Source organism: Lynx rufus, unplaced genomic scaffold (assembly GCF_022079265.1).
Source record: "Lynx rufus isolate CCGP_SWC_20201006 ecotype Redwood Valley unplaced genomic scaffold, mLynRuf1.p SCAF_2, whole genome shotgun sequence".
Lineage (NCBI taxonomy): Eukaryota > Metazoa > Chordata > Mammalia > Carnivora > Felidae > Lynx > Lynx rufus.
In genome coordinates, this window is record NW_025814834.1 from 55,327,736 (window position 1) to 55,352,789 (window position 25,054).

At 39.3% G+C, this 25,054-nt stretch overlaps 1 protein-coding gene across 3 annotated transcripts; it reads left to right on the top strand.

The window, feature by feature from the left end:
* The first annotated feature begins 1,647 nt into the window (after positions 1-1,647).
* On the top strand, positions 1,648-25,054 carry PRKRA (protein activator of interferon induced protein kinase EIF2AK2). Of its 3 annotated transcripts, XM_047085125.1 has the most exons (8): positions 1,648-2,154; positions 2,706-2,875; positions 6,196-6,277; positions 8,378-8,456; positions 9,512-9,629; positions 11,122-11,216; positions 20,521-20,695; positions 24,343-25,054. In XM_047085125.1, the coding sequence occupies exons 1-8, from the start codon at positions 2,090-2,092 to the stop codon at positions 24,498-24,500; spliced, it is 942 nt and encodes a 313-aa protein (XP_046941081.1). In that variant the 5' UTR covers positions 1,648-2,089; the 3' UTR covers positions 24,501-25,054. The 3 variants fall into 3 exon arrangements, with proteins under 3 accessions (XP_046941081.1, XP_046941082.1, XP_046941084.1); XM_047085128.1 differs by lacking the exon at positions 2,706-2,875 and having other exon boundaries at positions 2,084-2,154; XM_047085126.1 differs by lacking the exon at positions 2,706-2,875 and having other exon boundaries at positions 2,078-2,154; positions 6,196-8,456.

Consider the following 25,054-nt stretch of genomic DNA (forward strand, 5'->3'; position numbering starts at 1 on the left):
GATTTTAAATATAATTAAACACATTAAAAATACAAAGCCTGGTTTCACCAAGTAGCTTACCAGTTACAGTTCACAACACTGCCTCCCCTGGTGTGCTCAGGTAATGAATTATAGATCAACCGCGTAAAATGATATACTGAAAGCAGTCAATTTGGAATTGCGGTCTATAAGCACTAAAATATACACAGAAAACTAATCATTTAAAAATACTACCAATGTCCTCAATGAGGGTTACTGTTGATAGTAGTTTGCCAGTTTTGAGGAAACATCTAGTCCTCTGGGAAAAAGGCAGTTTAGGCACTCACCTTAGCCCTGGACACCATTTTTAGTGGACCTAGTCCAAAGGGAATTCCTTCACAAGTTTGCCATGCCAATGTTGGCAATAGTAAGGTGCTATTTTGAATCCTTATGGTATACAGTTCACTCCTTTTCTTTCTTGTATGCTACAAAACCAAGTAATTAATATAAATTCATTGAATATAGGGAAGCAACCGTATGCAGACAACTAAGAAATAACAAATGAAAGTTTGTTATTTGTATATATGCATAAATATATGTACAAATATATATAATATATGCATAAATAACTAGAATTCTAACACGTATATAAATAACTAGAAACTACAACTTAGGAGTTTCTCACTCTGTAGCTGGCACATAGACAACTCTGAAATAGCACTGCGTTTATTTTGTTTCATCATCATTATCTGTTACTCAACCCTTAAAGAGAGCTGAATAAAGTTTGGGCTTAGGGTATCATGGCGAAAAGTAAGTTTTAGGAACAAATCTGAGTGCTGAAATATTGTATCGCCCTAATTTTGTGGATGTTAATATATTTTGAAATAGTGGCTATGTATATTTATGGTAAGATACTCATTAAAACCTAACAGTAGTAGTAATCACTATACATACATATACAGAGGGGATAGTGGAAGACAGAATAGACTTAATTCAAGCCTCAAATAATATAAATCACTTTGATTAGATCCTAAACACTTTTCATTTGCTTTCAAGCATCCAGGGCTCACATGTAACCAAAAAACAAACAAAAACCCACCAAAACCAAAAAGAAAAAGTTTTTAATAATGTCCCTTTGTGGGAAAAGCATAGTGCGATCTTCAACACAGAGAAAGCACAGGGAGTCATTTCCCAAGTGCCTAGCAAACCCCTAAGCGACACTTCCACCGTCGCTCTCTGATCTCCACCAAAGGCGGTGCATCCCAGGCAATCGCAATTAACGACTAGCAACACAGGTGTGCAGAAACAGCATTTAATTGGAGCCCACACAAAAGCCTTCGTTTACACCTAACGGGCCTTGCTCAAATTCGCGGGCCCCGCATTCCTCTCGAGACGAAAGCCTAGAGACAATGGAGACTACCCGGCGGGAGGGGGTCTCCGGACATTCCTGAAAGCTCCTCCAGGCAGGCCTCGAATCGGGAGAGCCCACCGAAGCCCTCAGGGGCGGATAGACCGCGAATCGCAAGCTTAGGGGCCAGGCCCGGGGACGCTCCGTAGCAATTTTGCGTTTAGAATTTTGAAATCTTTTTCATAAGGTGACGCAACCACAATTCTTAACTTCCCCCAGCCCCACCACCAAGAATGCTGAGCTCAGTCCTCACATAGTGTGAGGCTCGCCGACCGACAAGCCGCCTCTCCGGGCCGGAAACCGCCTGTTTAAGGACACAAAACTGCGGCCTCCTCAAGGCCATGGGGGGAGCGGAGAAACGAGCACCCGGGAGCCGCGGGACTACAGCAGGGTACCGGCGGGAGCGAGCGGGACCGAGAGAGGGGCGGAGTCTGAAGGAAAAGGGGCGGGCCGGACGCCCAGGAGACCCGCGAACCGGCGGGCGGGGCCCACCTTAGAGTAAGACCCGCAGCCCAGACAGCGAGGGGGCGTGGCCGGCGCTGCTGCACCGAGGCTCCGCCTTCGCCCGTCCCCTTCGCAAGAGGGACGCAAGCCGGGAGGGAAGGGGGAGTCGGAGGAGGCGGCACCGCTGGAGCGCTCCTCTCGGGGACCGGCTGACCCGGGGAGCGAGGACGTCGCTCGGCACCGCTCTTCCGCCTGCCGCCAGACCGTCCTTTCTTCGCTATGTCCCAGAGCAGGCATCGCGCTGCGGCCCCGCCGCTGGAGCGGGAGGACAGCGGGACCTTCAGGTCAGCGCCAGAACGGTCGGGGCCGAGCCGGGCAGGGCCGGGAGTGGTGGGCACAAGAGGCGGGGCGGGAGAGCCCGCTTTCCAGCGGCATTCTGGGTAGAGCTCCCTCCCGGCGCTTTCGCCCGCGCGGCTGCGGGCGGACCCGCCGGCACTCGGCTCCGCCCTCCTGGCGGCGCGCGGGCCGGGGTCTGCGGCCTGGCCCCGCCCCGCTTGCGGTCTAGGTGCGCGCGCGGGGTGGGCGGAGATGGCCCGCGGCTGCCGCCCGGGAGGGGGTTTATGTGGGGTTGGTCCTGAGCGGTAACAGCACCCAAGACCCGAGCGAATCCTCCCCACCCGCTTTTAAGTTGTCTCCTTACAGCCCCTTTCACCCTGCCGGTTGCCCGCCGCAGCGGGGCTGGGAGACTGGTGCGCTTCGCCATCGCTGGTGCTGGCCGCAGGGGAGCTTCGGCGCCTCCCGCATCACTGTTGGTAGCAGTCAAATCTAGCCTCTGTATGCTTCTGCTTCCCTCTCCGCTTTGGCATGCAAGGCACACCTTTTCTGGTTTTTGCAGTTTGGGGAAGATGATTACAGCTAAGCCAGGGAAAACACCGATTCAAGTATTACACGAATACGGCATGAAGACCAAGAACATCCCGGTTTATGAATGTGAAAGATCCGATGTGCAAATACACGTACCCACTTTCACCTTCAGAGTAACCGTTGGTGACATAACCTGCACAGGTCTGTGTGCTCAGTTAACCCCGATGACCATGTGGGTTGGCCGGCAAGACTTGGTATTGCTTTTCAGTTCGGAAAAGTGCCCTTTTTAAACCAGGGACAGCTGTGAGGAGCAGGCTCTTGAAACTGAGACCTCTCATCTCAGGTCATGGGGACTTTCCAACTTCATCTGATTCTCTCCTTCATTTTCTCCTCTCCCGACACCAAGAGAAGCTTAGAAACATACCTTAGGATCCTCCTACGGTTCTTCCAAGAATTAGAAGCAGGAAAGGTTTTTAGAGCAACCATAGCTGGGTCAGTAGGTGCTGACAAGTTTCATAGTATCATAGATTATAGCAGATGCCAAGAGACCTGATCCCAAAATATTCTGAGCCTCTTCTCTTTGTCCGTAGTGTCCATCTGGGACTTTAGGCCCGTTGTACCACACTTGATTCTGTATCCAAACAAAATGAGGAAGACAGAAGCCTCAAATACCGCATTTCATAGCACCTTCTAGTTCCTGACCCTGTACAGGTTTTAGTAAGATGTCATCTCCTTTTTTTTTTTTCAGTTTTTTTCATGTTTATTTTATTTTTGAGAAAGAGAGCATGAGCAGGGGAGAGGCAGAGAGAGAGAGGGAGACACAGAATCTGAAGTAGGCTCCAGGCTCCGAGCTGTCAGCACAGAGCCCGATGTGCCCCCAATGCAGGGCTCGAACCCAGGAACTATGAGATCACAACCTGAGCCAAAGTGGGAGGCTGAACTGACTGAGCCACCCAGGTGCCCCTCATCTCCCTTTTTATACATGAGGAAACGGATTCAGAGAGATTTTCAGTAACATGCCCAAAGTCACATAGCAATGAAGTTTCAGAGTTCAGACTCCCCTTATTATGGTCTGTGAGCTTGAACAAATAACTGAAGTTGCCCATTTGTAAATGTAGGCATTCTATTTCTTATGTATATTTAATTGCAAACACAAAAAATATTGAATACTAAATTTGGAAGAATGCTAAGAAAACAATTCCACAAGAAGGCTGGAGTTGCACCATCTGGTAAACGAAAGGCATCATTTGCTTAGGTCCCTGAAAATCTGGAATCCACTATTTTCCTTGAAACTGCTTTAAGAAAATCTTGAGGCTTTTTTGTCTATATGAGACAGGTGGATTGTAAATGCCAGCTACAAGTTTACTCATTATGAACCATACAATCATCACATTACTCCTTTAGCAGATCTATTTTTAAATATTCAGCGAAAATTTAAGAAAAGAAATGGTCTTTTTCCCTTTAAGATTAACAGCCTATGGCCACCAACCATTCTGTGTAGGTCCCCTACTCTCCCCACACTGCCCTGTCTTCCTATGCAAGTTTATGTGCCTCCACAGCTTCAAATACTATCTAAAGGCTGATAATTCTGAAATCCGTCTTCAACCCAGCCCCAGTTACAGAACAGTCTTCCAACCTGTGCTTGCTGGGCATCTTCACTTGGATGGCCCAGACTGAATCCATCTCTTTTCCCTTAGATCTATTCTACCTCTATTCCCTAGCTCAGTAAAGGCACCACCATCACCCATTCGCTCATAGTAGAGTGTTGGGTTTCATTTTCTTGACTCCTTCCCATCCCTCTGCCTCTTGGCCGCTCTTCCACTAAGTCTTACTTCCTAAGAGTCTCTGGTACCTGCCTCCTTCCCTTTTGTTTTCATTGCTGGTGTCTCGGCCGCTGTCTTCGCGCACTTGGGCCACAGCTGCTATCTCACAGTTGCTCTCTCAGCTTCCAGTCTCAGGCTGTCCATTCCTCAAAGGACACTGGCATTCAAATCTTTTTGTGTCCTTGCTGTTAAAATCCATTCGGTGGTTTGCCCATCATCCTCTGGATAGATACAGGTTTCTTAATAGGACTTAACAGCCTTGCTTCTCAAAATGTGTGATCAGCAGCAACATTAGTATCACCTGGGCACTTGAAGCAACTGCTCTAGAATATCAGGCCCCATGCCAGACCTGCTGGATCAGAGTCTGCATTTTAACAAAATTCCCAGGCAATTACTAGGGACATTAAAGTTTGAGAAGCACAGATTTCGGAGACTGTTCTTTGATCTCCCTTCCTACCCTCCAACTCTGTAGCCTTTCATCTCAAAACTCATCTCCTTAAGCATTCACCTACCAACTGATTGGAGCTCTTGAGAACACCATGCTCTGTGTTGCCTCTGAACTTTTGCAGGTGTTCTTTTCTCTGCCTAGAATACTCTTCCTAACCCCCAACTTTCTTCACATTACTAGCTTTTACTAATCTTTTATGTCCTCATTGAGTTCTCTCTTCCTGCATGAAAACTTTCTGAATCCTTCCCAAGTAGAGGAGCTACCCCTTTTGTGTGCTTCCCCTCCAGCCTGCACTTAGGCTTGTTGTAACACATACGACTGTATTTCAGATGCGTATTTACAGGCGAAATCCCATACTGGGCTGTGTGCTCTTTGAGGGCAGGGATTCTGTTTCATATTCCACCGTATCCCTCATAACTATGTTAGTAGATAAAGGCATATGGGTTGTATGTCCTCAGACATTTGAGAGTCACAGTTGAAATTCATTCCATATCCCTTTTCTTTCTTCCACAGTGGAGAAATGGACATCAGCACTTTGGTACCACTTTTGAAGGGTTCTCAACACCTAGTTTGAACTCAGAAGGAAATTAGTTGGATTTACTATTTAGCAGGTGTGATTTCTTACTGAAATTAGGCTTCAATTTCAGTGATTAGTCAGGCCTACCCCCTGCCACCCCATTGACTACTAAGAGATACAGATTATATCAAAGACACATAACATAAATTCTCATCTTACCTGTATAAACCTTCTCCCACTGTACCCAACATGTATCTAGGACTGCTTAGCCAGTCAGGGCTTTAATCCAGTATAGGATGGACGATTAGAATAAAATTGTGTACATTTTGCTGTCAAATAGGGTTGATATAAGTAGCCCTGCTCCTTTGAAGAAAACTTCTTGCTACAGAAGAATTTCCTCTCTCTCTAGGAAGAAGGAAAAGTAAAATACTAAGTTGTATTTTTCATAAAGTGTGGCATGGCCTACTTCATTACCATTTTATGTAATAAACATATACAGATTTTTTTAATATAGGGATTCATAAAGTTAAATAGGTAAAATGTTTAAAATCATGGGTTTTTCATATATTAATTTCATATGGTGAATATTTTGTTACAGTATGTAGTATGTTTTTATTACCTGCGTGTATATATACAAAAACTGTACTGACTTTGTTTTGCATTATGCAAACACCTATGCAAGCCTCATATTTTCACAGCATATAAAAACATTTTTTTCTTAACCTTAATTCAGGTGAAGGTACAAGTAAGAAGCTGGCGAAACATAGAGCTGCAGAGGCTGCCATAAACATTTTGAAAGCCAATGCAAGTATTTGGTGAGCTAAATTTCTTTGTATTCTGCAGCTCAAAAATATCATGGCTGAGGTAAGATTAAAATTTTGAACATGGTCACAAAAGCAACAAAGTCAACAGCTGTTAGTATTTAGCTCTAAAATTCTATTTCCTTGTGAAAACCTGTCACCATTAAAGGCAACTTTATCCTTAAGAAATTCAGTCCACCAATTAACTGTTAAATGAAAGCTCTCGTGAACTAGGCGTTTTCCCCCCTCACTGGGATGCGACAATACAAAACCCCAGTTTTTCTGGCAAGTAGCTTACTGTATTAAGACTTTAGTAACTTCTGTACTACAGAAAACAAGGAATGAAGTGGAAAAAGATCAGTGGAAAATACTCTTAGGAATTCTAATTTAGAAGGAGACAAAGAGATTTCCTTTTATTATGGAATGTATAACAAATACAAGAAGATGTTAAGGGGGATGTTAATTCTTGACATGATTTTTCCAAAATGAATTTGTGTTATCACTTCAGGTGCTTTTGGAGAGTATTGGTCCCAGACCATCTCATGTATCATTGGATGATGTCCTTTGGTTTCTGATGGACACGTCCTGGGGCATGCTGAGCCTTCAGATTCTCTTTACGTGCACTCAGTTATTCTTGGAGTTCAGTCTGGTTTATCTGTTCATAGTTGACAGCAGAGGCCCATGGGAATTTAGGATGAGTTTTTCTCCAGCCTCAAAACTTTTGCTTTAGCACGTACTTAGGTCCTCATGCAGTGCTCCTCCCATTTCTAAGCTCTTCCAAAGCATTTGAGTAGTTTAGAATGAAGCATTGACAAACTTCAGATCTCACAAAATGATTCTTGATTCTTTGGGGTCATATGTTATAGTTGATTTATGCTGGCTTTCTAGACATGCCAAATGGCATGGCAGGTATTGGATTCTCCCCTCGCTGGTGGTGACCATGCTATTTCTGTGCAGTCCAAAGGTCAACCCAAAGTGTTGAGTACATTTGTAGAAATGAGTGTACGTAGTGTCCTTTCTGCACATGGGCACTTCGCTTTGTCAGCAAAAAAGGCTAACAAACTTTACTATATATTTGTGCTTCTTGACAGATAAGATGGGAATTACTAAGCTGTAATCAGGGCTAAAGTGGCCTGATTTAATACAGAGACTTTCTCACTTCTCCATCACAATTATTTGGGTAGCTTCGGCGTGCAGCATTGTAAGTGAATATTCATATCTCATCAGCCTATGTAAAGCTTGAAGTTCTGGCAGGTGGAAAGGAAACTTGAAGAAGTGCCAATAACTGAACCTTTTTTGTCACCAAAGAAATGACTCTTCAGCCTTGTAGGTGATAGTAACCTTGAATGCAGCTTTATTCAGTGTTACACACTCATCCCCCAACTAACTAGTAAATTTAAACTAGTTAGAAGAGATTGTTCTCTTTTTCCCTAATTACGATCCCCACATGCTGGAACCAGATTCATGCAGGCCATCTATTTTATGCAGGATATATGTAAGTCTTAGGAGGATCATTCTAGCATAGAGCAGATGATATATCAAACAAATCTTTCTTCCATAATTATATGAGGGGAAAAAACAACTTTATGACCTGTATCATTCACCTTACCAGGCTAAATTGCCTAATTGTTAGTCTTCCCTTTTTGTGGCTGTAACATTAGTATGCTTTATTTAAATACATTTTTATTGAACACATAATATACAAAGCACTACAAGGCTTATGAAGGTAAGTAATCCGTAGGCCCTACTATCAAGGATTTGACAGTCTGAACACAGGAGAGGTGTGGTGAGGGATGGACAAATTACATGTATTTGTAAGAGTATAATTTATGGTCATATAATTTGCCTAAGAAAGGGTCAACCCAAATGTCAACAGTTCTAAGGAGGGAGAGATTATGTTTCATTGGAGTAACAGGATAGGTTTCTTAGTGGAAGTGGCATTTGAGATATATCTCGGATAATAGATAAATCATGTTCTCATTCAGGTGGGAAAGAAAAGCACTCCATGAAAAAGCAAGAGCAAAGGCATAGAGGATTAAATAGGAAATGCTTGTCATTTATTTAATAGTTTGGGGGAAAGTATTTTGTTTTATAACACTTTAAAAAAATGTTTAGCTTTGCAGTTCCTGACCCCTTAATGCCCGACCCTTCTAAGCAACCAAAGAACCAGCTTAATCCTATTGGTTCATTACAGGTACGTTGCACAGTTTTTCCTTACTTAACATGTTGTCTATTGAAGAAAGATGTCATGTATTGATGATATCACAAGGGCTGAAATAAGGAATAAATATTTTAGAGATAAGATGGTATGATATTTTGTTTTCCCAGTTGTGATCATTAGATATTACAGCACTAACTTGAAATTATTTTCCTATTTATTTACGTTTTGGATTTTCTTCCATATACAGTATCTGCCTTTGGTTTGTGGAATTCTCATTTGAGATCAACAGGACCTCAGTGCACATGGGTAGAGTGTTTTATACTTTAAGAATATTTCTTGCCACTCTTGTGACAAACCTCTTTCTACTTCTGTTTAGAACAGAAGACTTTATAAAGAACCCAAATCGGGTAGCCTAACCCAAGAAAGGGGAAGTAGTTTATTTGCTTATTCTATAAAACAAACAAACAAACAAAAAACCTCAGCTTTGAATTTCTGCATGTGGAATATCCTTCTTGCAGATTATCCATGTGCTCTGTTGGACAGCTCCCCTCCCTATTACCCAGCCAGTCCTTTGGTCCCTTTCTTGCTGTCTGAGTTTTTCCATAGTGTTCTCCCCTGATCTTTCCTCAGCTTTGTCCAAGTCTGTCTGTTTGCCGCCTCTGCTCATCTTGCTGTTGTTGCAATGCAGTAGTTAGCTAGCTGTGGGCAGGAAGTCTATAACTAGGAAAGAGAGGCATTAGGAACTGAATGACAGTGAGACCTGTAGATGTCCTCACTGATGTTCCCCGAGAGGGCAATAGTAGCTCCTCTTTCTCTATGAGCTCTTTGATATTGGCTCTCTATGGCTTAATGGAAGAACACCATTCCTATCCTAGCGGTAAACTGCTTCAGTTTTAGTATTGTGGGCTTGCAAGATATAAAATGCTGGAGTATTTATGGGGAATGTAGGGTCTTCCCCCATTTTTTCATTGCAGAATATCATTATTCCTTTCAAACTTAGAAATGGGATCAAAATCATGAAAGAATATCGTTTATGTGATTAAGCCATTGCATAGAAAAATTACTAAAGCCGCATCTCCACTTTCTAGGAATTGGCTATTCATCATGGCTGGAGACTTCCTGAATATACCCTTTCCCAAGAGGGAGGACCTGCTCACAAGAGAGAATATACCACAATTTGCAGGCTCGAGTCATTTATGGAAACTGGTAGTTACTTCTTTTTACTCTCTTAAAACTGAAGACATTTGAAATACTTTTACATGATGAATGACTATAGAAATTTCTGTTGTGATTTCCTTTCAAATTTTTCTGTGGGGAAAAATTGATACACTCCTGTTCTACTGTCTCTTTCTGCAATTGAACTTAAGTTAAATATTTGGCTTAAGAATTCTTATACTTCAGGGGCGCCTGGGTGGCTCAGTCGGTTAAGCATCCGATCATGATCAGCTCAGGTCATGATCTCGCGGTTTGTGAGTTCGAGCCCCGTGCTGGGCTCTGTGCTGACAGCTCAGAGCCTGGAGCCTGCTTCGGATTCTCTGTCTCCCTCTCTCTCTCTCTGCCCCTCCCCTGCTCACACTCTGTCTCTCTCTCCTTCAAAAATAAATAAACATTTAAAAAAAAATTTTTTTTAAGAATTTTTATACTTATTAATTTGATATTTTTCAGAAAATCATGTAATGGAAACTAGCAAATAATTGACCCTTTACACAGTCTGCACTGATGTGTTAGTGACTTAAAAATCATTTTAGAAAAAAGCAATAGTGAACCTCTTAGGAGTTTCAACAACTATTGTAGAAGATTGGAGGACTAGAAGAAGATCACATTTGAAGACAAGATGATTAATAAGAGGCTAGGTGGCAAAAACTAGCGTGAGATAAAAATAAAGTAGAAATCATCCTTTTGAATGCTAGCAACTTCCATGTTGTAAAGGCCAGAAACTACAAGGAAAAATTCTCTTAATAGAGCACTAGTGAGGGTTCCTATTTTCACTTCTGCAGCCTGTTTCTATCATTCTTAAAATGGCATGAAATGAAATTTTACCTTGGCTAGATAGTAGTTTCAAATAGTAAGCAACTGTTTGCCCTTGAGAGGCAGTGTGGACCAATGCAGAAAGCACTGAACCAGAAGTGGGAACTTCAGCTCCCATGCTTGATGCAGTCCTTGGTGTGCAAAGGTAGGCCGATCACTAATCCCTCTGGGCCTCACGTTTTAAATCTATAAAATAAAAAGATGGAAGTAGATGATACTTATGATGTCTTTCAACTGCAGTTATCTTCCCTAAGCCCTTTTTATTCGTGTTAAAAAAAATTCCACACAGTTGTCAGTGTATAGAAGGTTACAAGCAAGAAGTCGGCATCAAGAGATAAGAGTTACAATTCAAATGTACCTTGATAAATGTGAATGCTTGGTCACAGTTAAACCAAATGGGATTCATTGAAGCTAGGCATAGGGAAATAGAGCTGTTCCAAACACAAGTATAACTATTAAAGATAGTTAAAGTTTATTAAAGATAAACTGCCAAAGAAGTGCCTTCAGAAATGTAAGAATTAACAGTTGTATGAGGTACAACAAGCAAAGATGGCAGGTCAGCAAAAGAATAGTGTATAAAAATCATCAAAAACAATATTTTATGCATCTGATTATTCTCTGTGGACATTAATTTCTTTCCTAAACCTACTTTTTTTTTTTAATTATTTAGGAAAGGGGGCATCAAAAAAACAAGCCAAGAGAAACGCTGCTGAGAAGTTTCTTGCCAAATTCAGTAATATTTCTCCGGAGAACCACATTTCTTTAGTGAGTAATGATCAAGACACCTATGATGTCAATGTGATTAAGTAGCTCTTACTGTAGGAAACTTCCCTAGATTCCTTCTTGTATAGACACCTCAGAGTTGCAATTTTTAAAAATCTCCTCACTGTTCAGTTCTACACCACCCCAGTTTTAGTTGTCATGGGGTGACTAGGTAAGAGGGCTTGGGAGACACAATCAAATTCAAAATCATGTGATGGATTCTAAAATGATAGGCCAGTAGTGCCATTTTTGCCTTCAAATTAACAATGCGTTCCCATGCCTTTGTTCATGCATTCATTTATCCACTCAGCAAACATTTAGTGAGCTCATACTGTGTGCCAAACTTTGTGTCAAGTGCTGTGCATACTGTGAATAAGACAGTTTCTGCCCCTAGGGAATTTGTAGCCTACTGAAAGAGAAAAGACCCCAACAAACTGGTCCATAGAGAGGGTGCTCGGGAACATAGGAGAAGGATCCAGCCAAGACCAGGGGTTTCAGAAAGACTTCTTGCAGGAAGTAATATCTAAGTCAAGACCTTAGGATGAGAACAGGAGAAAAGAAACCCAAAAAGGAAAAAAAAAAAAAAAAAAAAAGCACGTACAGACACCTAGGAGTAATACATTATATGCCATCCGGGAACCCTACATAATTTGGTGTGGATAGAGCATAAATTTGGAGGAGGGTGTCTCAAACAGTCAGGCCAGAGAGGCAAAGAGGGATTAAATCTGGAAGGGACTATTATAGTAAAGAGATTAAATTCTATCCTGAGGGCAGAGCAAAATCATTAGGAATTTTAATCTGGGAAGGACAGGATTAGAAGTGGAATCACCAGCTGCACTGTGGTGAGTGACTAAGTCTTAGAGACGTGCTAGAATATTGTTACAGAAAAGGAATGAGAAATGATGGTGGCCTCTACTACACTGGTGGCAGTTGAAATGGTCAGTGTGTAAAAATTATTTCGAAAACCGAAGTGAATGGGGCATGGTAACTGATTGGATGTGGGGAGTAAGGAAAACGAGGGAAATAAACATTTTTAGATTGGCAACTGAGTAGATGATGGCACCATTTAATAATATGGGGAACACAGAAGATGAGTGGGATTTAAGGGGGAGAAGATAGTAAGTTAAATGCAGAATGTATTGAATCTGAAATGTTTGTAGAATATGTTAAGTAAAGATAGTAGGCAGCTGGGCAAACAAATGTAAAGCTTAAGAGGTTAGGCTACACGTGACATATTACTTGCGATTCTGATATTTAGAGATAGATACATCTTGTGGTACATTCATGATCTGAGTGTTTATGAGGTAGGGAATGAGAAGTGAAGATTATAGCAGTGCCAAGTTTATGATAAAATAAGGGCTCATTCTTAGAGAAAAAAAGTCAAAGACATACACATTAATATGATTTTGGTTTTACCTTTTTGATAGAAAAACATAAAACATTGCATCCACTTCTTTTAAAATTGGATCAGAGATGACACCAGAATCACAAAGCACAGATTGGTTTATAGGTGAATTCTGTTAAATCTTCAAGGAAGAGGTAATTTCCAATGCTATTTAAACTCTTCCAGGCAATACGTCTATAACATAGGGGAAGCTTCTAAATTTATTTTTCAAAAACAACAATAACACTAACACCAAAACCTGACAATAGCAAATCCTGGTGGAAAAAAATTATGGATTAATCTCCCTTATAGTGAAAAACCTTAGTAATATATTCAGTGGAACAATAAAAGAATAATATACCATAGAGAGGTTGGGTTTATTTCAGGAATGCAAGGATATTTCAAGGTTAGTAAATCTGTTACTATAATTAATCACATTAATGGGTCAGAGAAAAACAATCTTCCCAATGGGTGCCAAAAAGATATTTGACAATCATTGATAAACATTATTAACATATCCCTATTGTGATTCAAAATATATACCTCAAAAAAAAATCAAAATCATAGTTATGTATTTACTTATTACATCCCTTCCCATTAATTTCATAAATATGACAATGATATCCACTAATGGCACTTTTTAAACCTTGTTATAGAGGTACCAATCGATATAATTAGACAAGAGAAAACAATAAGAGGTTGAAAATCAAAAAAAGGAGATATAAATGATCATTAACTGCAAATAATATGATTGTGTTCCTATAAAATCTGCTAGAATAAGAGAATTTATCAAGGTAATTGATCATAAAATTAATATATAAAATCAATAGCTTTTCATATTATTTACAGTTATGAAAGTAACCACCACAATAATTAAAGAGGATACTTAAAAATTGCTTCTGGAAAGGGGACCAAAGGTAGGGATGGAGCAAAGCTCAGGATTATTGCTTTTATAATTCTGTACTATTTGACTTTTTGTTGTGTGTGTGTATTACTTAACAAAAGTTATGGAGCTTGGTAACATTGATCATTTTATAGTAAAATAGAAATCTTTTTTAAAGTGTACTTGAAAAAAATCAACAGTTTATTTATAGATATTAAGAGGTAGAATAAAAGAGATCTTATTTTCAACAATAGAAAAGAGGATAATGTGCCAGGGAATGAACGTAAAATGAAATGTGCAGGACCCATGTGAAAAAAAACTTTAAAACTTTACTGAAGGATTTAACAGAAATTGAATATATGTAAAGCTGTTTCTTTATTAACAATAGGAAGACTCAATATTGTTAATATAGTACTTAAGAAGGTAATGTAGTCTCAAAATCTACTGGAATTTGGGGCACCTGGGTGGCTCAGTTGGTTAAGCATCTGACTCTTGATTTGGGCTGAGGTCATGATCTCCCTGTTGATAAGATCAAGCCATCAGGGTCTGGGTTGACAGCATTGAACCTTCTTGGGATTCTCTGTCTCTCCCTCTTTCTCTGCCCCTCCCCTGCTCATTCTCCTTCTCTGTGTCTCAAAATAAATAAACTTTAAAAACCAAACAAACAAGCAAACAAAAAATCTACTGGAATTCACTTTGGATCTCAATACAGCTTTACTGCATTTATCTGGAAAAATGAACTCTCAAGAATAGCCAAGAAAACTGAAAAGAAAGAGTGCCGAAGGTAGGGTTATACCTTACCAGATATACTGTAAATCTATAGTGATAAAACACGTACCAGTACAGGAATAGACAAAGGATAAAATAGAGAACCCAAGTATAGACCATAATCATATAGGAGTATAGGATATGATAACAGTGAGATTTCAAATCAATGGGTAAGAGGATGGATTATTCAATAAATAATGTAGAAGTAACTTAACAGCCACATTTGCAGGGAGGAAGGGAGAGGAAGCTGTATATACCTGTGCATGTGTGACATATTTAGGTTGCTTCCTTATTGCTTATATCTAAATAAATTTCAGATGGATCAAAATGTGAACATAAGAATTGACAGGCTCTGTGCTGACAGCTCAGAGCTGGAGCCTGCTTTGGATTCTGTATCTCCCTCTCTCTCTGCCCCTCCGCTGCTCGCACTCGCTCTCAAAACTAAACATTAAAAAAAAAGTATGACCATGGGGTACCTGTGTGGCTCAGTCGGTTAAGTGTCCGACTTCGGCTCAGGTCATGATCTCACGGTTCGTGGGTTCAGGCCCTGCGTCGGGCTCTGTGCTGACAGCTCGGACCCTGGAGCCTGCTTCTGATTCTGTGTCTCCATCTCTCTCTGCTCCTCCCCTGCTCATGCTGTCTCTCTCTGTCTCTCAAAAATAAATAAATGTGTAAAAAAAAAAAAAAAAAATTAAAAAAACAAAAAAAGTGTGACCATAAGAATTGAAACCAAGTATGAGAAAACTTGGAAGAGCTTTCCTTTTTAAAATTCTTAGCATAGGGAAAAACATTTTAGTATAACTTATAAGCTATAAAGTAGTAGACGATTTATAAATTTGACTACACAAAACCTATTATTATATGGCAGTAAAATCTGTAAATAAAACTAAGAATAAGAAAGAAGAAATTATTTGGAACACTGATCTATAAATGGACTGTTTTCTGTACCACATAAAAAGCTCTTACACATCAATAAAAAAGATAACCCTGTAGAAGAAATACAAATGGTTAAAAAAAAAAAAAAGATCAGCTTCATTCATGGACATTAAACTAGATAACAATTTTCACCTTTTAGATTGATGAAACCTACAAAGTTCGATAGCACCTGCTGTTGGTGAGGGTATCCGAAAACAAGCACCCTCCAAGAATGTTGATGGAGGTATAAATTGGTTTAGAAATCAGTCTGGAAGTATTTATCAAAATTAAAAGCATACATGTTCTGTGACTCAGTTCTACTTCTAGAAATTATCCTACAGGTAAAGACATCCAAGTGCAAAAGAGTTTTATTGTAACATTGTTAGTAAAAGCAAGAAATCAGAAATAACCTAAAACCCATAATTGAAGACTGGTAAGATAAATATAGTGCATATATGTGCATTGACATGAGAAAAATGAACAAGATGTAGAAGAGTAAGCTATCATTTTTGTTTGAAAAGAAGACTGTGTGTGCTTGAATTTAGAACAGTTATAGAAGGATATTGAAGAAATGTTTCAACATTAAGTACCTCTGGAGAGGGCAACATAAGTTTCCTGGGTAGAGATAGTAAGCAAAAGAGACTATTTTTCATTATATATTTGTTCCTATTGCAATTACTATATCAAAGAATGATACTTTTTAAAAACCAAATTTTAAATTTCCAACTAAGGAATATGAAATTCTATTTAAAGATCCTGAATAGCCAAAATAATGTTGAAAAAGAAAACCAAAGCTAGATGCATCACAGTCCCAGACTTCATGTTGTTTTAGAAAGCTGTAATCATCAAGATAGTATATTAATGGCATGATAACAGACCTACTGATCCATGGAACAGAATAGAGAACCCAGAAATGGACCCACAAATGTATGGCCAATTAATCTGCAACAAAGCAGGAAAGAATATCCAATGGAAAAAAGACAAGTCTCTTCAAATAGTGTCGGGAAAATTGGACAGCAACATGCAGAAGAATGAAACTGGACTATGTTCTTATACCAAACACAAAAACAAACTCAAAATGGATGAAAGACCTACAGGATACCATCCAAATCCTAGAGAAAACAGGCAGCAACCTCTTCGACCTTGGCCACAGCAACTTCTTACTAGACATGTCCCTGGAGGCAAGGGAAACAAAAGCAAAAATGAACTATTGGGACCTCATCAACATAAAAAGCTTCTGCACAGTGAAGGAAACAACAAAACTAAAAGGCAGCCTATGGAATGGGAGAAGATTTTTGCAAACAACAAATCAGATAAAGGGTTAGTATCCAAAATCTATAAAGAACTTATCAAACTCAACACCCAAAAAAACTAATAATCCAGTGAAGAAATGGGCAGAAGACATGAATAGACACTTTTCTAAAGAAGACATCCAGATGGCCAACAGACACATGAAAAGATGTTCAACATCACTCATCATCAGGGAAATACAAATCAAAACCACATTGAGATACCACCTCACACCAGTCAGAGTGGCTAAAATTAACAACTCAGGCAACAACAGATGTTGGCAAGGATGTGGAGAAAGGGAAACACTTTTGCACTGCTGGTGGGAATACAATCTGGTGCAGCTGCTGTGGAAAACAGTGTGGAAGTTCTTCAAAAAAGTAAAAGTAGAACTACCCTATGACCCAGCAATTGCACTACTAGGTATTTAGCCAAAGGATACAAAAATGCTGATTCGAAAGGGCACGTGTAGCCCAATGTTTATGGCAGCATTATCAGCAATAGCCAAACTATGGAAAGGGCCCAAATGTCCATTGACTGATGAATGGATAAAGATGTGTGTGTGTGTGTGTGTGTGTGTATACACAATTACAAAATTCAAAAAGAATGAAGTCTCGCCAGTTGCAATATGGATGGAACTAGAATGTGTTAATACTAAGCAAAATATGTCAGAAAAAGACAACTATCCTATTTTTTCACTCATGTGGAATTTGAGAAACAATAAGTGAACATAGGAGAAGGGAAGGAAAAATATAAAGAGAGGAAGAAGGCAAACCATAAGAGACAAAGTACACAGGGTTGCTGGAGAGGATATGGGTTGGGGGATAGGCTAAATGGGTGAGGACTATTAAGGAGGGTACTTGTTAGGATGAGCACTGGGTGGTATATGTAAATGATGAATCACTAAATTCTCCTGAAACCAGTACTACACTATGTATTAACTAGAATTTAAATAAAAAAATAATTACAATTTTATTAGTAAAAAAACCCTCTATTTAATAAATTTTGTAGATTATTCAGTTCTATATACTGGCCATCCCTGTGATCTTTTTGAAAATTCTTTAACCTCTGTCAGGCTCACTAATAATTAAGACTAAGATTTTCTGTCCTGCAACTGTGCTGAATTCATGTATCAGTTCTAGCAGCTTTTTGGTGGAGCCTTTCAAGTTTTCCACATAGAGTATCATGTCATCTGCGAAAAGTGAAAGTTTGACTTCTTCTTTGCCAATTTGGATGCCTTTTATTTCGTTTTGTTGTCTGGTTGCTGAAGCTAGGACTTCTAACACTATGTTAAACAACACTGGTGAGAGTGGACATCCCCATCATGTTCCTGATCTCAGGGGGAAAGCTCTCAGTTTTTCCCCATTAAGGATGATATTAGCTGTGGGCTTTTCATGTATGGCTTTTATGTTAAGGTATGTTCCTTCTATCCCAACTTTCTTGAGGGTTGCATTTCTATACACCACTAATGAAGCAACAGAAAGAGAAATCAAGAAATCGATCCCATTTACCATTGCACCAAGAACCATAAAATACCTAGGAATAAACCTAACCAAAGATGTAAAAGATCTGTATGCTGAAAACAATAGAAAACTTATGAAGGAAATTGAAGAGGACACAAAGAAGTGGAAAAATATTCTATGCTCATGGATTGGAAGAACAAATATTGTTAAAATGTCAATACTATCCAAAGCAATCTACACATTCAGTGCAATCCCAATCAAAATAGCATCAGCATTCTTCTCAAAGCTAGAATAAACAATTCTAAAATTTGTACAGAACCACAAAAGACCCTGAATAGCTAAAGTAATGTTGAAAAGAAAACAAGTGGGAGGCATCACAATCCCAGACTTTAGCCTTTACTACAAAGTTGTAATCATCAAGACAGTATGGTAGTGGCACAAAAACAGACACATAGACCAGTGGAATAGAATAGAGAACCCAGAATTGGACCCACGAATGTATGGCCAACTAATCCTAGACAAAGCAAGAAAGAGTATCCAATGGAAAAAAGACAGTCTCTTTAGCAAATGGTGCTCAGAGAACTGGACAGCAACATGCAGAAGAATGAAACTGGGCCACATTCTCACACCATACACAAAAATAAACTCAAAATGGGTGAAAGACCTAAATATGAGACAGGAAACCATCAAAACCCTAGAGAATAAAATAGGCAACAACCTCTTTGACCTCAGCTGCAGCAATTTCTTGCTCAACACGTCTCCAAAGGCAAGGGAATTAAAAGCAAAAATGAACTATTGGGACCTCATCAACATAAAAAACTTCTGCACAGTGAAGGGAACAATCAACAAAGCTAGAAGGCAACCAACAGAATGGGAAAAGATATTTGCAAATGACATATTGGATAAAGGGTTAGTCTATAAAGAAATCTATAAAGAACTTATCAAACTCAACACCCAAAAAAACTAATAATCCAGTGAAGAAATGGGCAGAAGATGTGGATAGACACTTTTCCAAAGAAGACATCCAGATGGCCAACCGACACATGAAAAGATGCTCAACATCACTCATCATCAGGGAAATACCAATCAAAACTACACTGAGATACCACCTCACACCAGTCAGAGTGGCTAAAATTAACAACTCAGGCAACAACAGGTGTTGGTGAGGATGTGGAGAAATGGGAACCCTCTTGCACTGTTGGTGGGAATGCAAACTGAGGCAGCTGCTCTGGAAAACAGAGTGGAGGTTTCTCAAAAAATTAAAAGTAGAACTACCCTATGACCCAGCAATGGCACTACTAAGAATTTATCCAAAGCATACAGGAGTGCTGATTCGAAAGGGCACATGTACCCCAATGTTTATAGCAGTGCTTTCAACAATAGCCAAATTATGGAAAGAGCCTAAATGTCTAACTGATGAAATGATAAGGTGTGATTATATATACAATGGAATACTACTTGGCAATAAGAAAGAATGAAATCCTGCCATTTGCAGCAACATGGATGGAACTGGAAGATATTATGGTAAGTGAAATAGAGAAAGACAGATACATGTTTTCACTCATATGGAACTTGAGAAACAACAGAAGGCCATGGGGAAAGGGAAGGAGAAAAAAATAGTTATAAACAGAGAGGAAGGGAGGCAAACCATAAGAGACTCTTAAATACAGAGAATAAACTGAGGGTTGATGGAGGGGATAGGAGAGAGGGGGAAATGGGTGATGGGCATTGAGGAAGGCACTTGTTGGGATGAGCACTGGGTGTTGTATGTAAACAGTGAATCCCAGGAATCTACCCCCAAAACCAAGAGCACACTGTATACACTGTATGTTAGCCAACTTGACAAGTTATATTAAAAAATAAAATTTTAAAAATAAATAAGACTAAGAATAGCTTGCCCTACTTTGTTTTTGGCGTACGATATGAAAGCAATTTGAGAAAAATAAATGAACATGGTAGAAAGGGATGGATATAAGGGAGAATAAAGAAAAGGGGATAAAAGAAAACAAAAACCATAAACTCGGTTGGGATCTGGGAAAAGTCTGATAAGAACTTTTAGACGTCCTTCCTTTCATTTGAATGACTTGTTCTTCTCAAACCTAACTTGCACATCGCACCTTTTCTACAGTTTGTTTTCTGCTCTACAGCTGTTAGTTACAATGATTGGTTGGTATTTAATACAGGAAATCATGAAGATAAGAACATTGGTTTTTATTTTAATTTGTAAATTGCTCCATTAGGCAGATTCAGTTATTTGCAGGTTGGTTTATACTGCTCTTAAATTTCTTAAGACATCTTTTTTTTAACATACATCTTAATGTGGCCATCAGAAAATTTGGCTAAGAGACCTTTGTCCTACACAAAAGTATTTTTAAATACTTCCAGTATATTATTGTATGTGTTTCTTTCTTCTGTAACATTGTGGTATTTGTTAAGAGTGTCCTTGTTGGTGTTGTCTACTTTAAATGGGAAGTTTAACCAAATGGTATCCTTTTAAACACGCTCTCTGGTAGAGAGCATTAAATGTGCCTAATAAATACTTTTAATTATATCATAGCATTAGAGCCCAGTCAGAGTTAAAAGTCTTAATTTTCATCTGTTTTTCAGACAAATGTAGTAGGACATTCTTTAGGATGTACTTGGCATTCCTTGAGGAATTCTCCTGGTGAAAAGATCAACTTACTGAAAAGAAGCCTCCTCAGTATTCCAAATACAGATTACATCCAGCTGCTTAGTGAAATCGCCAAGGAACAAGGTTTTAATATAACATATCTGGATATAGGTATGATTTTTTTCCTTAGCTTACCTCAAAACCTGTTTCTTTTTAAAATGTATTTGAAAAACAAAACCTGTGTTATAATTTATTTCATTGACCAGGGATTACAAATATAAAATATATATATATATATTTTTTTTTATATATGTGTATATATATATATATATATACACACACACACACACACACATACATTTATAAATACATTTTTATGTATAATAAATACATATTTTATACATATATATAATTAGAATAGTAATATTTATCATTGACCTGTCTGTCCTATTCTTATAAATAATGCTAATAGCTATCATCTATACAGTTGTAATAATAAAAACAGTAGCTCATATTTATAGTTTTATTATAGGCCAGGCACTGTTGTGGGGATATTACATATTTCAACTTAACTGAATTCTCAAACTAATCCTGTGAAATAGGTCTATTATTTTTACATATAAGGAAAGAAAGTAAGGCACAGGAAAGGTTCGGAAACTTGCCTGAGATGACAGCTAGTTAGTGGTAGAGTCAGATTAGGGGAGGAGTCCCCTAGACACAGATACAGTCTGGCCCCCAGACACAGATACAGTGTCTATTAAACTAGCCTTGATGGAGAGCTTGACAAATAAAAAGGCACCCACATTTCTAGAATAAGTACCAAGGTTGTGGGGGCCAGACCCCTTCTCTCCACTTTGTCACCATATGCCCATTCAAGGAGATCAGTGGGGACAAGTACTTTATAACTCTGTTCCATCCCAGCTATTCTAGATTTCCTCGAGCTCTTAATCACTTAGATAGACAAACGTGGACAAATTACATAGAAAGTCAGTTTGGATTTTAATTAGCTTTATAAAGCCGGCCTGTGTTTGTGGCCTGTGTGCATGTGTCTTTGGTGTCTTGACTTAACATGTGTAATATGTGAAGAATTTGATATCCCTTATAGCATCCCCAGTGGGCTATGGGGACCTAGCTTGAAGGAGCTGTTAGCTGTGGTGTTTAGGTGCTTAAAGAACTTCTGATTGTCTGCTACTTCCCGAGTGCAGTATCTTAATATACTGAAAATGATGCAGAACCTGGGAATTTAGTACGGACACATTGTCAGAAAAGATGGCTGATGGGAGACGATTCATTCAATAAATATGTTGCAGGGAGTATGGCCGGAGTCACAAAAGATGAGTCCACAAACAAAGTGCAGTTAAGTGAAGGTCCTCATACTTGAGTCAGAATGAAGACCCCCAGAATGAAGCTTCTTTTTATTAGGATAATTGCTAAAGACTACGTGCATAAAGTCAGCTAAGCAAGTGTGTTAATCAATCTAATGGCTTAGCTTTTCAAGGTTGAATTTCGAGTTAATTGGTTTCTACAACACTAGGAAGGGTCAGGTGTGAAGGAGGATCCGCCCTGGACAATGTTAATGGCTCTAGGCATTCCTTACACAGCAGCAGCAGTGGTCAGCTATGTAAACATGTCCTAAGGCCTTGTACCTTCTCCAGCCCTTCCCTTTTGAAGTCTTTTCCTTTGATGCTTCTCTCCTGCATCTCCCACAAACATATTTGTAAGTATCTACACTTTGTTGAGTGTTTAAGATACAGAGATGAATAAGCCATGTTATGAATAGGACTATGGATGGTTTTGAATCTGGGAAAAGAAGGAAACTTAAGATGGCCTTTGAGATTATGAATTAATGATGCCTTTAAAACGAATCTTACCAATTTTAAGAACTAAGTAGTTCTTGTAAATATAGAACAGCAATCTAAAAACCACAGCTAATTTGGCCTTTTTTTTTTTTTTAATTCGGTTTATTTGTTTGAGAGAGAGACAGAAAGCAAGCTGGGGAGGGGCAGAGAGAGAGAGATAGGGAGACACCGAATCCGAAGCAGGCTTTAGGCTCCGAGCTGTCAGCACAGAGCCTGACACAGGGCTCAAACTCATGAACTATGAGATCATGACCTGAGCTGAAATTGGACACTCAACCAACTGAGCCACCCAGGCGCCCCTAATTTGGCCTAACGTCCATGCAGTTACCTTCCAAAGAACCTAAATGTTCTCCAAAAAAGATATGCAAAAGGCCAACAGCATACAAAAAGTTCTCACTATTATTAGTCATCAGGGAAATGCAAATCAAAGCCACAGTGAGGTACTAATTCAGACCCACTGGGATGATGACTATGATGAAGAAAATAGAAGATAACAAATGTTGACAAAGATTTAGAGAAATTGTAGCATTCCTCACTGCTGGTGGGAATGGAAAATGGTTGAGCTGCAGTGGAAAACAGGAGTTTTGCTGCTCTTCGAATGAGTTACCATATGACCTAGCAATCCTGCTAGGTATATACCCAAAAGAATTGTAAACTGGTATTCGAACAAATACTTGTACACACATGTTCATAGTAGTACTTTTCACAGTAGCCAAAAGGTGGAAACAGCCCAAATGTCCATAAGCAGATGAATGGATAAATCAGTCATGGGATATACATGCAATTATTATTATTCAGCCATGAAAAGAAGTGAAGTTCTGCTACATGCTACAACATGGATGAACCTCGAAAACATACTAAGTGAAAGAAGCCAGACACAAAAGGGTCATGTTGTATGATACCGTTTATATCAAATATCCAGGGTAGGTTAATCCAAGATGGTTGCCAGGAGCTTCAGGGGAGGGGAAACAGGGAGCAACTGCTTGATGTATCTGGTGTTTCTTCTGGGGGAAATGAAATGTTGTGAATGTTGTGTAACTAGTGAGAGGTGGTGGTTGCACAACATCGTGAACGTACTAAATGCTACTGAATAGTTCACTTTAAAATGGTTAACATTATGTTATGTGAATTTTACCTCAATTTAAAAGAAAACAAAAGAGTCTCAACGCCAGCACTAGAAAGCCTCTTCACACATGATGTCATTCCACTGTATCTGGATGTTTCCTGTTATATGGACTCTAGCTGAAATAGTGTTTAATCATGACCACTTTTAACAAATTGTAACTCACCTGTTTCTACCTCTTTCCCTTGTGTCATCTAACCGTCTTTAGTGACAGTGATTGATCCATTGATGAGATGGATCCTCATACCTAAACTGTTTCCTGAGTTTAGGTATTTTTAAAACACCCTAACCCATATGCAGTATGGAACTAGACTATCTGCATTGATGTATAACAAAAGAACATTGAAGGCAAGAGAGAAGTCTTGCTCTGAACCCTGTATTTCCTGATTCAGATGTCTACTGAAAGTAACTCTAGACTTCATAGGGAAGAAGACAGTCTCTCTAGTTCTCTAGCAAATGGTTTTTTTCTCTCTAAAAAAGTCACTGTGGTTCAGTTTGCAAACACTGTTCAACTAGACACATTAGAATTGCTTTGGGAGCTCTTAAGAGGAAATGCAAGAATCTGGCTACTCCAACCCCTAGTCCTGTGTGTCTGATTGAGCCTGCATTTCTTTTGAGCTCCGTCAGGTGATTATGAAGCCCAGTTGTGTTTGAGAGCTACTAGAGTTGATCAGTTGTGTTTTGGTGTCTGTTTGTGTAAGGATGATAAAGATGTGGAGGAAGCAGAGTCCTATACCATAGGTCTATAAAGGAAGACAATAGTAAAAACTTGCTTTCACAGAGAATCTGCTTTCTATCCACTTGGTCTTAACTGTGCCGTTTGAATGTCATTGCAGAAGAGCTGAGTGCCAATGGACAGTATCAGTGTCTCGCTGAACTATCCACCAGTCCCATCACAGTCTGTCATGGCTCCGGGATCTCCTGTGGCAATGCCCAGAGTGACGCAGCTCACAATGCTTTACAGTATTTAAAGATAATAGCAGAAAGAAAGTAAGCCTGAAGCAACTTAGAAACCCCCCATAGCACATAAGAAGTCCCCCTTTCACCCCTTCCCAAGTAAAATGTTTACTATGTTTGAGTTTGTGTGTCATTTCTAAATCTCTTCATAGAGTCCATCAACATCCCAGATTTAATTATCTCCTGGTAGTTATTAAGCTCTTTTTAATGGCTTCAACTTTGTATTGGTATATTGTATTTATAAACTTTGTACCATAGGCAGAGTGTAGCACCCATTTTACAATGCCATGTACATAGAAGGAAGAAATTGCATGTTTGTTGTTGATGACCATGATGAAGATGATGAAGACTAAAACTACTGCTAGCAACAGTCTTTCTTACTGGTGCTTAACCTCTTCTTTGCGCAAGGCTTTGTAAAGGGAATTCGAAGGAAGCCCCTTAGAACTACAAGCATTGAGGAGCGCACAGTCAGGCCTCTGTTGAATGTGAGTGTTGAATTTCAGGGAACATGATTGGTCTGCTGTTCATTTGAATCCATGTAATAAAAAGCTGTTGTTATAACAGATTCCGTTCGTTTTATTAAAGTGTTAC